General features: G+C 39.1%; 1 protein-coding gene across 6 annotated transcripts in view; it reads right to left on the reverse strand.

Annotated features, from left to right (window-relative positions):
• The window catches only part of TPK1 (thiamin pyrophosphokinase 1), a 336496-nt gene that overhangs the window by 148524 nt on the left and 173793 nt on the right, over nucleotides 1-14179 (reverse strand). Inside the window, exon 7 of one of the 6 annotated variants that reach the window (XM_028106280.2) lies at nucleotides 9598-11535. The exons of the other annotated variants lie outside the window; for them this stretch is intronic. Within the exon in view, the coding sequence (XP_027962081.1) occupies nucleotides 11158-11535 (378 nt within the window). The 3' untranslated portion in view covers nucleotides 9598-11157. Of the gene's footprint in view, nucleotides 1-9597; nucleotides 11536-14179 lie in introns of those variants that run through there. 6 annotated transcript variants of the gene reach the window in all.

The following is a 14179-nucleotide window of genomic DNA, read 5'->3' on the forward strand; positions in this document are numbered from 1 at the left end:
AAGACTCCTGACTGCTATAAACCATAATCCCCTGGTAAAAGTTTTAGGATAAAAGCCCAGGCAGTCCACACTCTCACTGACCATGGGGCACTTCCTATGCCCTGTGCCTCTCTAGAGAGCTCAGCAGAGGGGACTCCAACCTCCTTGTGCAGACTGGAAGGAACTCTTGCTGGCAGAAGTCCTGGACACACTGGCTCCAAGTCAGCAGAGGGGGCGGCCAGGAGAGACTGACCTGTCCCAGGAAGGTTGTGTGTGTGTGTGTGTGTGTGTGTGTGTGTGTGTGTGTGTGTGTGTGTGTGTGTGTGTGTGTGTGGTCCCCTCCCTACTGGTTCATTCTCTGTTATCTTGCATGTACTTTCAGTATTGCCTACCCTTTGACATCCCAAACCTATGAGTTTTACCTTTCACCCTAAATACTCAGAATGAAGCACTCCCTTCACTCCGGATAGCTTTTAATTTGGCTTGCTCAAGGAGAGTGGACCCTGGAGAAGGTTCGCTCACAAGGGGCTTCTCATGGGCCCCATCAGACTTCAACTACAGCATCACTGATAAACATATCAGGATAATCTGCTTTACAAAAGCATCTACTCCAAAGGCCGCACATTCTTAAGAGTCAGAAACTGTCTCATTCAGTATGCATTTTTCAACCTACAATACTTAGCAGAATACCTGGATACACATAGGACTTTTGTCAGCTGAATGATTAGCTAAACCGTTACAGTTTCACTCTGTAACTCTTTGGCAAACAAGACCAAATCATTATCAAGTACACTTTGTCTATTATTATGGTCCCTATTCCTTTCTCAAATTCTTGATGGGGAAAATGCCTAAAGAGTTATTCTTCAAAGCATCCTGTAATCGGTTCTTTTATTTGTGTCATTGTAATTTCTGTCCTTTAATTCAGCTTGCATACAACCACTTTGCTGTTTCTCAAAATTATCTTATGGTTTTCCATTCAAAATTCTTTAGTGGATTACCATCATCTGTAGATCAAAATTCAAATTCCTTGTCTAGAGATTAAAGATTCTCCATATATGAACCACAAACAATCTAACAATGACAAATGCTACGAACAGTTCTCATCCTCAGAGTTCTTCCTGCACACAGTGTTTGAATTTTTCTTTGTTGACTCTCAGGCTTGCCATGAAGAATGCCTGAAGCACTTTAATGTCAGGTACCCTGGTCATGAGAGAGTAAAGGACAATGAGTGAGTTCATTCCCATAATAATGCAATACTCTTTTGGTTGGCCCTGGACAAAGCTTTGAATTTTTTTAGTTAAACATTTCAAGTCTGATTTTAGTAGGAGTTCTGTCTTTCCTCACAGATCTGTCCTTAGTACTAATATATCCTTGATTAACTGGACTATAGGTTCAAGCCATATCAATGAGATACCTGGGGATGAGACATCTTTTCCATATAAACAAAACAACACGGTGATATATAAAAAAATGTGGAAAAGCATTATTTTTCCTTCCCAAGTAAATACACCAAGGGATGGCAAGAGCTAATTTGCATGTGTTCACATTTTTCTGTATCAGGAAGTGAATGCCAAGGAGAGTTGGATAGAATAAATAAACACACTAATGGATTTTTTTACATGATTGTATTCTCTCTGCTGAAAATTAAACTCTTTGAAGAGTCAGGAATATATTTATGAGTAAGTAAAATTACATAAAGTCACAGTTTGTATAAATAAGTACATGGATATTATAAGTCTCCTGGAGGTAATTATGGTCTCCAAACCTCTCACATTATCAGGATATGAAGATATTTCTAGGGAAAAGGTATTCACAAAGGTGTTCCTTTTGAATTGTGGGGGTCCTGAGAAATGGAAAAATGTATTACTTGTGGTTTAGAATAGCCAGAATACCTCACATAGCATCTTCAACACAGTTGGTATTTAGTGTAAAATAAAAAATCAAAAGATCATTTATAGCATATTCAGAAACAATCAGCTATTTGGAAGTAGAGTTTGAAAGGCTATTACAATTTGCATTATATGAGTTTTGTCCACAGAAGCTAAATGATTGCTCGGTAGAAGGACAAAAAAAATCCATTCTGCATTCTTGAGCCTCCTGTTTAACACAGACCAGACACTTTTCACTCTGGCTAAAAACTCTCTAACATACATGTTTCCCCGCAGAAGCTGAATATTTGAAAGAGCACTAAGCAGTCATTCTTCCCATTCTGTGGAAACTGGGACATGAACCTGTACCTACTTTCTTTAGTTGTTTTCACCTACTGAACGAGGTGAGAAGAAACAGGTAATTGTCCAAACCTTTCTGCAAACAGACTGACTTTGGTAAGAAATGCTTTGTTCCCGGATGATGAGTACTTCTGCACTGGCAGATCATTTCTTAATAGCAATTATCCTCTCTTGCATCACCAGAATTCATTTTTACACAACAATATTTCTTGCTTTGCTTCAACCATAAAAGAAGTCTTTGCTGCATATTCTTGTCCAAAGTGATAAATGAAACTCTTGGTTTCCATGTCTAGATGGATTGGATTTAGCTATTGCAGTACTTGGAGTGCATTATGGTCCCAAAGTTTAGTGGTATAAAACTCTTCATTTTTTATTGACCAGTTTATAATAGGTGGCTATCAGACTTGCTGTCATGCAATCCTTAGGTTTTGCAATCTGGAGTAATATAAATAGTTTATGTTAATTATTCCCTTCCCACCTTCTGGGAGAATAGAGAGCATTTTGATTGCAAATTTTGCACTTGGTCATTAACACTCTGGTTTCTAGATATGCTTTGGACCATTTTATAACGCCAAATGAGAATGTTAAAATTGTTACTGCAGTGACATTAATTACTTAAAGCTTAATTTTTTGCAAAGTGAGTAAGTGTACTTTACCTAATACATGTACACAAAATAGCTGATCACCTCATCATCCTCTGGTTCACCTTAATGTTATAAGCAATGCTATTATTTACATTTTGCAAAATGTATTCCATATCTGAGAGCATCATAGTAAACTGAGTGTAATTTGGGATAAAACATTTGTTCAATAATAATTTTCTCTTTCTGAAATAATTTATTTATATGAATGCTTTAAAGAATCAGAATATTTAGGGTCTATTTTATAAGCATCTAAAATCTCTAGTAGAGGGGCACCTGGGTGGCTCAGTTGGTTAAGCAGCTGCTTTCGACTCAGGTCATGGTCCCAGGGTCCTGGGATTGAGCCCCACGTCGGGCTCTTTCCTCGGCGGGGAGCCTGCTTCTCCCTCTCCCTCTGCCTGCTGCTCCCCCTGCTTGTGCTCTCCCTCTCTCCATCTCTATCAAATAAATAAATAAAATCTTAAAAAAATAAAAATAAAATCTCTAGTAGAGGGGCGCCTGGGTGGCTCAGTCGTTAAGCGTCTGCCTTTGTCTCAGCTCATGATCCCAGGGTCTTGGGTTCGAGCCCCACCTCAGGCTCCCTGCTCAGCGGGAGGCCTGCTTCTCCCTCTCCCACTCCCCCTGCTTGTGTTCCCTCTCTAGCTGTGTCTCTCTCTGTCAAATAGATGAATAAAATCTTTTTAAGAAAATAAAATCTCTAGTAGAAATGGATGAGAAGACAGAATTAAAATGTAATCAGTGTACTTTGCCTTCAGATATTCCTATTTCCTAATGTGTTTCAAAATATCTTGATCCAGTTGTTTGTATTGGAAATTACATAAATTCATATACATCTTGAAAGGGAAGGTACACTGTGGATCCAGGGAAGGAGCTGGAATCACCTGACTTCTACTCAGGCAACTGGATTTTAGTATGCCACTTGCCATTATGGACAAGAACGTTGACCATGGAATGCTAAGCAGAACTGCTCTGGGAAAACAGACGGTCATGGGAATAGAATGACATTTTCTACTTCTGGCTACTAAGAGAGGAGGAGAATGGAAAGTGAATACTATACAAATTCCATCTTCTCCGCTGATTTAAATGAGACTTCTGAGATACTTACGCTCATCACCTAAGACAAAGAAGAATGTATTTCCATGTATACATTTCTCTTCTCCTGATCACTTAACTACCAATGAAAATACACTGATCTCATATGTACATCCCTGAGATAAGCAGTAACGTCATTTTTGTTCTTCAGTCATGACTTAAACTATATGCAAATCATTTCTTACAAATACAGTTATTTTTACTATTGTGGACAATCACAATTATGGATGTAGGTATGACCACATATGTCTCACTAAGGGATTTACAGAATAAGGAGAAATTTTTGAATCTACCATGCAATTTCAGGATATTCCATTATATGTGCATTATTCTTACAGAAGTCCTCAAGACATTGTTTCCTCCTCCTCTATCTGCAGATTCTGCATCTTCCCAATGCAGTAATTCAAAATAAAACAGTCCTTTTCAGGTAAGGTCAGCATGTCTTCTGCAGAGGAGCATCATACCAACCATATCTGCAATTCTCTGCATTAATAAGAAATTTTATCTGGCAAGTGAGTCATCCAACTGAGATTCCTGGTAAGCAGATAAACTTAACCTTTGTCCCGGGGCCTATAAAAGCACACTTCTCCTCTGGCAGGGATGGATTAGGCTGCCACAGCCACCGAGGCAGTAAGCTTTTTATATCCGTAGCAACAGCTCCCGAGTCACTTCAAAGCACTGGGTGTATCTATTTTCTCTTGTTACACAGCACTATAAAAAAGATTGCTGGTCTCCAAGAAGAAGGAAAAACAGAGATGTGCATTTCTCGTTTGAAGGCTTCTCCAAAATGATCTAGGAAACAGTCTGCTTCTTCACTCAATGCCCAGAATACCTTCCTTCTCCTCTCTTCCTTCCTTGTCTGATACTTAACTTGCACAGCATCTGTTTCAGAACCTGGATATGTAAGTGGTTACTCTGGCACTTGACAGAGAATATATATACTAAAAAAACAAGAGGTGTTTTGTGAAGACATACTTAAGTATAGCTGAATACGACTATATGTATACATGTGTAACTTTCTAGAAATTCATAAAAATTATTAAGTTTACAACGTTGCTTTGAGGTAGACAGGCATGGGTAGAGAAAGTTGTCATCTAAGTCTTACAAGGACTCAGCTATCCAGCAGATGTTGGAATTGAATCGTATTGCTTTCAGTATGACTTCAAGGGAGTTGGCAAGATTTATTCTTGTCAAGTTCACAATGATAAAGGCTCATGAGACAATCTCTATGTATTTTCATTTTTTAGCTTTCAGCTTTTACGAGTAACTTAGAACTTAGAAAAAGCAGCAGGTTCTCGAAGTAAAATATCAATTAATAAAATGTAAAGAAGGCATTACATGTACCATTTTTAATTACATATAACACATATATCCTCCCCTACCCATAAGATGAAGAGGAAAAACCGAAAGTATAAAAGATCGAATAATAGCTCCATATACTGCCAAAGCCAAAAAATTTTCAATTATAATGGGACAAGAGCTGGAGCAGTAGAATAAGCCTCATTAAAGTATTTACTTAATAAAATTTACCAACATTTAATAAAAAGGGCTTGCTAAAAAAGGATTCTTCCCTATCTGTGCACATTCATTCATTCAGTAAATACCCATGGAGTGCCTACTGTGCGCCAGGTGTTGTAGATCCTGGGAATGTAGCAGAGAATGAGCGTGTACAATTACCTGCCCACATGATATTTACATTTCCACGAGTGGATATGTAACAGAAACAAACTTCCTAGATATATAGTATGTCAGACGGTGACCTGTGTGATGGAGAAGACCCAGCAGACAAAGGGATGAGGACTGCTGAGCCAGAGAACGGGAGAGGAAGCGAGGTGAGGGGCTTTATTTAAAAAGGGAGATCACGGAAGGCCTCATGGATATGAGCTGCGATTTCCTTAGAAAAACAATTATATTATTCCATTTTCTCCAATGAAAAGTTAAAGGGTAAAACAGAGAAGGGTTCTATATAAACAATTTACTAAAAACAAGTTGAGTCTTTCCTGCAGCGGCACCTTACAGCATTCCTTGTAGTCTGAGTTATTCTGTGGTTACATGTACATCTGTGTCCTCTATTAAACCTGGAGCATCGGGGCCGTGAGCTTAGTCACCTAACCAAGCATAACGACCGAGACAGGTACTAGGCAAAAGTTTGTTAAAGCAGTTGGAAGAAGATCCTCAGTAGCTTCGACAGTATGTCTAAAGGGAGGAAGTCCGCCATTGCAACTCTAAATACATCCCTCAGTGAACGTAAGGCACACAAAGGCTATTGCAGGATTAGGGAAGTCAGAGCACGTGTCCCATTTTCTTGCTGCACCAAGGCACGGTGCAAACAGTGGTTAGCTGGGTTGTACAACTCACCTCCCTACTGGATTCAATTACTAAACACACAGATACTATTCTCACCAGTTCCCTGGGAATGAGGAAAGTTAAAGACATCCCCTGAGAAACATTTCAATATGTAAGAAGTCCTCCATTTATTTCAAGTTTTGAATATTAAGATAATTCTTGTGAAAGCAGAGTATGTCCAAAACAATGCTATGGTGAGTCCATGAACCTGGGATATAAACTCTAACTAGTTTAAGGGATTTCTAAAAACACTAATTCTAAAACCATAATAATCTATGAAATTTATTGTAAAATCAAAAGAAGCACCATATATCTACATTGTAATGTATTTTGTGAAATACATAAAATGTATTTTATAAAATAAATATAATTAACATAATTACATATAAATTATATATCTTCTATAATTAACAAAATACATTAAGTATATAAGTACATTATATAAAATATGTTGCAGATCACAAGACCTAAAGTATATAACAATATATGACTATTAATACTACTGCTGTTATATTTTTGTTAAGGATTTTATATGTGGAAGGCAATGAAGTGCTTTGCCTTGTAACCTGCTGGTATAAGTAGATTATTACTCTGATTTTACAGAAAGACCACTCTCTTACACCATACACAAAAATAAATTCAAAATGGATGAAAGACCTAAATGTGAGACAGGAAGTCATCAAAATCCTAGAGGAGAACACAGGCAGCAACCTCTTTGACCTCTGCCATACCAACTTCTTACTAGACACATGATGGGAGGCAAGGAAAACAAAAGCAAAAATGAACTATTGGGACTTCATCAAGATAAAAAGCTTCTGCACAGTGAAGAAAGCAATCAATGAAACTAAAAGGCAACCTACAGAATGGGAGAAGATATTTGCAAATAGCATATGTGATAAAGGGTTAGTATCCATAATCTATGAAGAACTTAACAAACTCAACAACCAAAAACCAAATAATCCAGTTAAGAAATGGGCAGCAGACATGAATACACATTTTTCCAAAGAAGACATACAAATGGCTAACAGACACATGAAAAGATGCTCAACATCACTCAATGTCAGGGAAATACAAATCAAAACTACGGTAAGATATCACCTCATGCCTGTCAGAATGGCTAAAATTAACAACACAGGAAACAACAGATGTTGGTGAGGATGTGGAGAAAGGGGAACCCTCCTACACTGTTGGTGGGAATGCAAACTGGTGCAGCCACTCCGGAAAACAGTATGGAGGTTCCTCAAAAAGTTAAAAATAGAACTACCCTATGAACCAGCAATTGTGCTACTAGGTATTCACCCAAAAGTTTGTAAAAAAAAAAAAAACAGATTCAAAGGGGCACTTGCACCCCAATGTTTCTAATGTTTATAGCAGCATTATCAACAATAGCCAAACTATGGAGAGAGCCCAAATGTCCATTGACCAATGAATGGAAAAAGAAGATGGGGTGTGTGTGTGTGTGTGTGTGTGTGTGTGTGTGTGTGTGTGTGTGTGTGTGTGTGTGTATACATATAATGGAATATTACTCAGCCATCAAAAAGAATGAAATTTTGCCATTTGCAACAAAATGGATGTAGCTAGAGTGTATTATGCTAAGGGAAATAAGTCAGAGAAATACAAATACCATATGATTTCACTCATGTAGAATTTAAGAAACGAAAGAATATAGGGAAAGGAAGTTAAAAAAAAGAGAAGGAGGCAAACCATAAAAGACTCTTCTTAACTACAGGAAACCAAGTGAGGATTGCTGGAGGGGAGGTGGGCCATGGTCGGGGGGGGGTGTTAAATAGGTGATGGGCATTAAGGAGGGCATTTGTTGTGATGAGCATTGGGTGTTATATTTAAGTAATGAATCATAAAATTTTATACCTGAAACTAATATTATACAATATGTTAACCAAGTAGAATTTAAAGAAAAACTTGAAACAGAAAACCACATTGCACTGGAAACAACTCTTTTAATAACAAACATATTTATCACAATTGGTAGACACAACAGGATGATAAATCATCTAAACACAGGTTGCAGGAGAATATGATATCAAGAATGCTAATAAGAAGATCCCTTCAAAGAAGAACTGAGTTAAGTTTTACCATGATGTTACCAAAAATATATTCATTGAACAAATATTTGTTGAATAAGTAAATGGGAGGCAATAAAAGATTTTAGGCAGACATGCAGTTAATACAGAAGACAGGAGTTTTAGTAAGAGAACAGAGTGAATGAGGTCAAACATAAGCTAATATAATAATCCAAGTGAGAAATGATTAAGGTCTGAACTAGTATTAGTAAGACTGGAAATAAGAAAGTGGGCACAAGAGATACCTACAGAATTAAAGGAGCTATGACCAACTGGTAAGGGATGGTATAGTAAAAGAGAAGGCTACTCTCAGGTTTCTGCCAGGTGGATGGGAGGTAGTGCCAGTGCATGGGACAGAAAATTAAGAGAAAATGGGATTCTGTGAGAAAGATGAAGAATTTTCTTTTAGATACTGAAATGAAATTCTTGTGGCTTTCCTGTTAACAGTCACAAATAGGCTTGGAGTTCTGGATGAGATGCATAAATGAGGGAGTTAACCACATAGAAGTGTGATAGAATGGCCCTCTAGGAAGAGCCAGGTGAAAATGAAGGTGGTGATGGAGACCACACAATTTTGACAGGTAAAGAGGCAGTACAAGAATGAGCAGCGTTTCTCCTTCTGGAGCCAACCCCGAAAAAATTCTATTGAATGCCAGTTCTCTCTCATTAAATCCTACCATTCTTTGACGTCTTGGGAAACTGGGCAGTTTGAGGATGTGGGCTGTAACCACAGTTTAAGGATCATCAAGTTTCCAGCCAAGATTTTCAAGCAGGCACAGTTTTCACATGAAACAGTTGCCAAAATATCCAACAGAGACTCACAAGTTGAGACTTTTTGAGGAAACGCTTTAAAGGTGAAAGAGTTCATAAAAAGGTATTTGGATTTGCCTAAGTGCTAAGAAGTACTTGCCTTTTTATTCTGTTAACACTGAGTCCTATCACAAAAAGATTATACCACCTGATTGTTAGAGCATATTTGAAACAGTGAGCATCTTTTCTTCACATGAACTTCTTATTTTGGAATAATTTCAGACTTAGTGAAAAGTCGCCAAGATAGTACAGGGATTACCCTTCACCCAGGCTCGGTCAGTGCTAACATCTTCTGTAACCATGACATAAACCTATTCCACCAAAGATTGACACCAATATACTGTTACAGGATTTTCTCCTTCGGTGCCCACGGTTCTTGGTCACGTCGCTTCGAAGAATGAAGAGGGAGACCAGGCAGAGTGGTGGACAGCAGAGCAAGGTTTATTGAGCAACAGGGAAGCGATAGTACAAAGCTCCTAAAGAGGGAGGGGACCCGAGAGGGTTGTCACAGGAGTTTCTAAGTCTAGGTGGTTTTATGGGCTTGTTGGCTCTCTGTTTTAATCTGATTAACCCTCCCTGTACCTGCCATCCAATCAGGTTTTTGTCACCTATCACGTGGGAAAGGGTGGAGAGCTCCTTCCAGGGTGGGTGTAAAATCCTCTTACAGGTGGTTTCCTCCTAGGGCAGGGCGGGGGGGTTGTCCCTGCCTGCCTGCATTCTAACTAACCTTCATGACTACTACTAGTAACTAAACTCCAGGCTTCGTTTGCATTTTGCCAGTTTTCCACTAATGCCCTGTTCCAGTTCAGGGACAAATCAGAATGCCACACTGCATTTAGTTTTCATGTCTCTTTCATCTCCTCTGGTCTGTGTCAAGTTTTCGATCTTTCCTTAACCGTCATGACCTTGAAAATACTGGTCAGGTATTCAGGAGAATAATATTCAATTTGACTTTCTCTGATTTCTTTTCAAAGATGAAACTGGGATTAGGGGTTTTAGGGAAGAATCTCACAAGTGCCCTTAGCACCCTGTACGTTACCTAGAGGGGCATGTATTATCAACAAGAATTATTGTTGACATTAATTGATTACCTGATTAAGGTGGTATCTGCCAAGTATCTCTACTGTGAAGTTAGTTTTCATCCCTTTCCAGAATACACATTGACACACACAACAGGTGTATTAAATTCTGCTTTAGATGAGACTGGAATCTTGCCGAAGACACGGGTCCATCAGAGTAGACTGTACTGAGGACACCAGAGATCCTTGGAAGATATTTCTCAGAGCACTATCACGGTTCCTCCTACAACCCTGTGAGTCAGAGCTCATTATAGTGATAGTAATTATTCCAATCAGATACTGTCTTAAATTTCCTTTTCAAGTGAGGAGCAACAGATATTTAGTATGGACATAGCCATTAGTCCATTACAAAACAATAATGGACACCTAACCCAATACTGATAATTAGCAGACATAAATAAATATTCTAAAACTCACAGCATTTGCAGATATCTAAACATAATGTATCTGAGAAATACCATGTAGGAATTAAATAGAAAGACTACCTAATATTCCTCACCTAATCTCAATAGTCAAGAATTCCAATTCAGACATAAATGCATAGAAACTGTTCTAAGACATACAAGTCACAATCCAATATTTGCTCAGGCTATTAAAGTAATTTTAAAAAACTTAATATGTAATAATCCCAGTCTTTATGTAGTATTTAATTGTAGTTAATATTTGTGTGCATAAAATTTAGGCATTTGCTCTTATTCATTCATACAGTACTTTTTCCACAGCCTACACTATTTGATTGAAAAATTGATTAAAAAAATAACATGGGACAAGGGGGATAAAACGTATTAAAGTTTCAGCAAATTAAACTAGTATGCATTTAAATCTATACAACCAACAGTGTGCAATTAAGGACAACTTTCCTGCCCAAATTTTGTTTACTATTAAATCTGTGTTTAAAACCTCAGAGACTAGCCCGAGCATGGAACACCCTGCCCAAGGGGCAGCGGGTGACCGGAGGGGGACCCTGACCCCTGCATGCGCAGGTTTCCACCAGCCCACAAGTGACAGCATGGCAGCCATGCCCTCCAGCGGCTTGCTCATGGCCACCTGCGACTATCACCTCCACCGCCCAGGCTCCCCTTCCAGTAACAGCTCCTGCAGAAGCGCAGAGTATGCTGGGGAAGCCATCCCTCACCACCCCAGGGCTGACCCCCATCACTGGTGGGCAAGTTTCTTCTTCGGGAAGTCCACTCTCCCGTTCATGGCTACAATGTTGGAGTCCCCAGAACACTCGGAATCTCCTCAGGCCTCCAGCAGCACGATCATCTGCGACTTGGCTCTGGAAGCCAGAAGGAAGCAGCTTGGTGACCAGCCTGGCAAAGCCGAAACCAGGCCGCCATCCTGAGTGGCCACCACCAGGCTTCAGGAGGCGCTGGATCCCACCCACCCCCCACCCCCACCCCACCCCCCGCTTCCCCGTAGACTAGTCAGGCTGCCACAGGCAGAAGCAATTGGGTTCTTTTATATCAAAATAGCAAAACACCAAAAAGGAAGTTGAGAGAATCCCACTGTTTACTACCCAAGCCACATTCAAGTCTTCCTCACACCTGGAACCGTGTGCCTTGTACCAAGTGGAAAATAAACTCCAAGCAGCCAGTAAAAATAAAATAAAATAAAAATAAAAAATAAAACCTCAGAGACTGAAATATTGAATTCTGTCATCATATAATAGTACAAAATACTCCAAACTGTATTTTAGGAGGCCTGTTATTCTCAGGGCCTTATAATCTAGATTTGTTTTGCTTCTTCCTAAACAACATGCATCTTACATTCTTAGAAAGTTGGAGCAATAGCTTTTAATGTTTTCCACTGAATTCAAAGGTTTAGATCTCAAGTATGCATCATGACATCAGAAAATAGATGTGCTCTTTAAAGATCCAGTCATATCAGATGGCATCCTGATAATGTATTATTCATGACTCAGTTACAGATAAATAATGTGGTAACATGAAAACAAAGCATTAAAAAGTCACACGTATCGGTGAATCCTTTTGCAAAAGAATAAAAGTTGAGGGTGAACAGTTTTAAAATAGATAAATAAATAACTGTAGTGATTTAGGGAAACTTTAAAAAATTAATCACATGTTCTGGATAGTAAGCTCCTTCAGGGTAAGGACGGACTAATTCAAATTCTATAAAGTTCTAAGATGTTACATAGTACGGTTTCTTAACATATTAAATATTAATTTTATTTATAACTAACATTTTAAAGTATGTAAGATAAGATCTTACAAATACAGACACTTTGATGACAAATTCATATTTATAATTTACTAAGTAGAAATACAAATGTATGATAATTTGATAGGACTTATTAGGTGGAGAAGTATAAAAGATCTTTCTATATAGTTTATGTGCATTTTAAGTAGAAATTTTGAATAGCCCTCATCTCAAGATGATCTCACTTGGGGGTAGAAGCATCTTTTATTACTCTCCTTGCTAGTCTTTCTAATTTAGCTTTTCTCTTGCTATTACATTAAATCAGATGAAACGCTGTATCTCCAGGTTAAATGTAAAGTCGAGTGGAAGCTCACAGATACTCTATTTCATCAGATTTACTGTAACCTCAAGGTTATACTAAGGAAACCACAAGGTTTTTGTTGTGAGTCATGGAGCCTTCAGTTTATCCAATGATGCTTTTCAAAACACCAAACTAATCACACTGTTGTCCATCTTAGAACTCTTCAAACTCCCTGCCATTGGTTCACTGAAGAGCTACCCATCCTCCCTGAGTCCTGAGGTATCTATCCTAGAACGCTCTTCTTCCCTCTGCCATGCAACCCCTATCTGTTTATGATGTCTCAGCCTTCTCTAAGAAGCCTTTCCCCTACCTGTGTTGTATTCAACTCCCCTGTGCGTTCATAGGGCACAACACAGACTCAACAGGCCCAAAGCACCTCTTCCACGCCAGGTGCTGTTGTTCAGGCATGAACAAGACAGATCTGCCCCACTTTGTGGGCTATATGGTCAGGCTGGGAAGAAAGGCTTCCAGCAAACAATTAGAAATAACCAACACAATTACTGGAAGTGTTCAGAGTGCCCTGAAGGAGAACACAGGGGGTACAGACACATACAGTGGCAGAAACTAACCTGGAGGAATGGGGAAGAGATGGCCTCCTTAACAACCTCACCTATTTTGCCATTGTGGGACAGGTGAAGAGAAAGAAAAATTCGAAAAATATTCAAACGATATGCAAAAACAATCTAGGCAGAGGAGACAACACCTAAGGCAGAGAAGGAGAGGGACTAGGGTATATTTTCCAAAGAGAAATAGTAGTACAAGACGAGGCTGGAGAATGTGCTGGGCCTAAATCATGCCAGGGGCCTGAGGCAGCCGTGGAAGTGCACTGATCCTTTTCCCCCTAGAAAGAACTCGCTAGGGCTGTGAGGGGGCCAGCTGGTTGTCATGGCCCAGTGGCAACTCCAGGATACAGCAAAGTGGGCCACCAAAGCCACATCCTTCCCTGAGAGCTCGTAGCCGGTGACTAACCACAATGGGAGTAGGAGGGTCTGGTCCTTTCTGCTCAATGCACGACTGCTCTAATAGGTCTTGATTCTGTCCTCCCTACTGGATCATCCAAGACCTTACCAGATTAGCTTCGCAGATCATATACACCTGATACCTGATTACCCTCTTCCCTCAGTTTAAGGCTCTCTCTGAATTTCAGCATTAAGTTTGAGATACGATTATTTATTTTCAGACTTAATGACCAAATACTGTATTACAGATACTATCAATTTGACACACATAATTGCATTCCCAGCTTTCAATAATTTCAGTGTTGATGCTAGGAAAACTGAAACACGGGTTGTGAGGAATTTACAATTTCTTAAGAAACTCAAAATCAGCTCTGTCTGGATGAAGCAGATAACTCTCAATGGGCTGTGTTCTGTTTTCGTTAAATAAATATTTAATTATAGCA

Source organism: Eumetopias jubatus, unplaced genomic scaffold (genome assembly GCF_037043125.1).
Source record: "Eumetopias jubatus isolate StellerSeaLion01/CBP00866 unplaced genomic scaffold, mEumJub1_p1.0 scaffold_14, whole genome shotgun sequence".
In the NCBI taxonomy this organism is placed as follows: domain Eukaryota; kingdom Metazoa; phylum Chordata; class Mammalia; order Carnivora; family Otariidae; genus Eumetopias; species Eumetopias jubatus.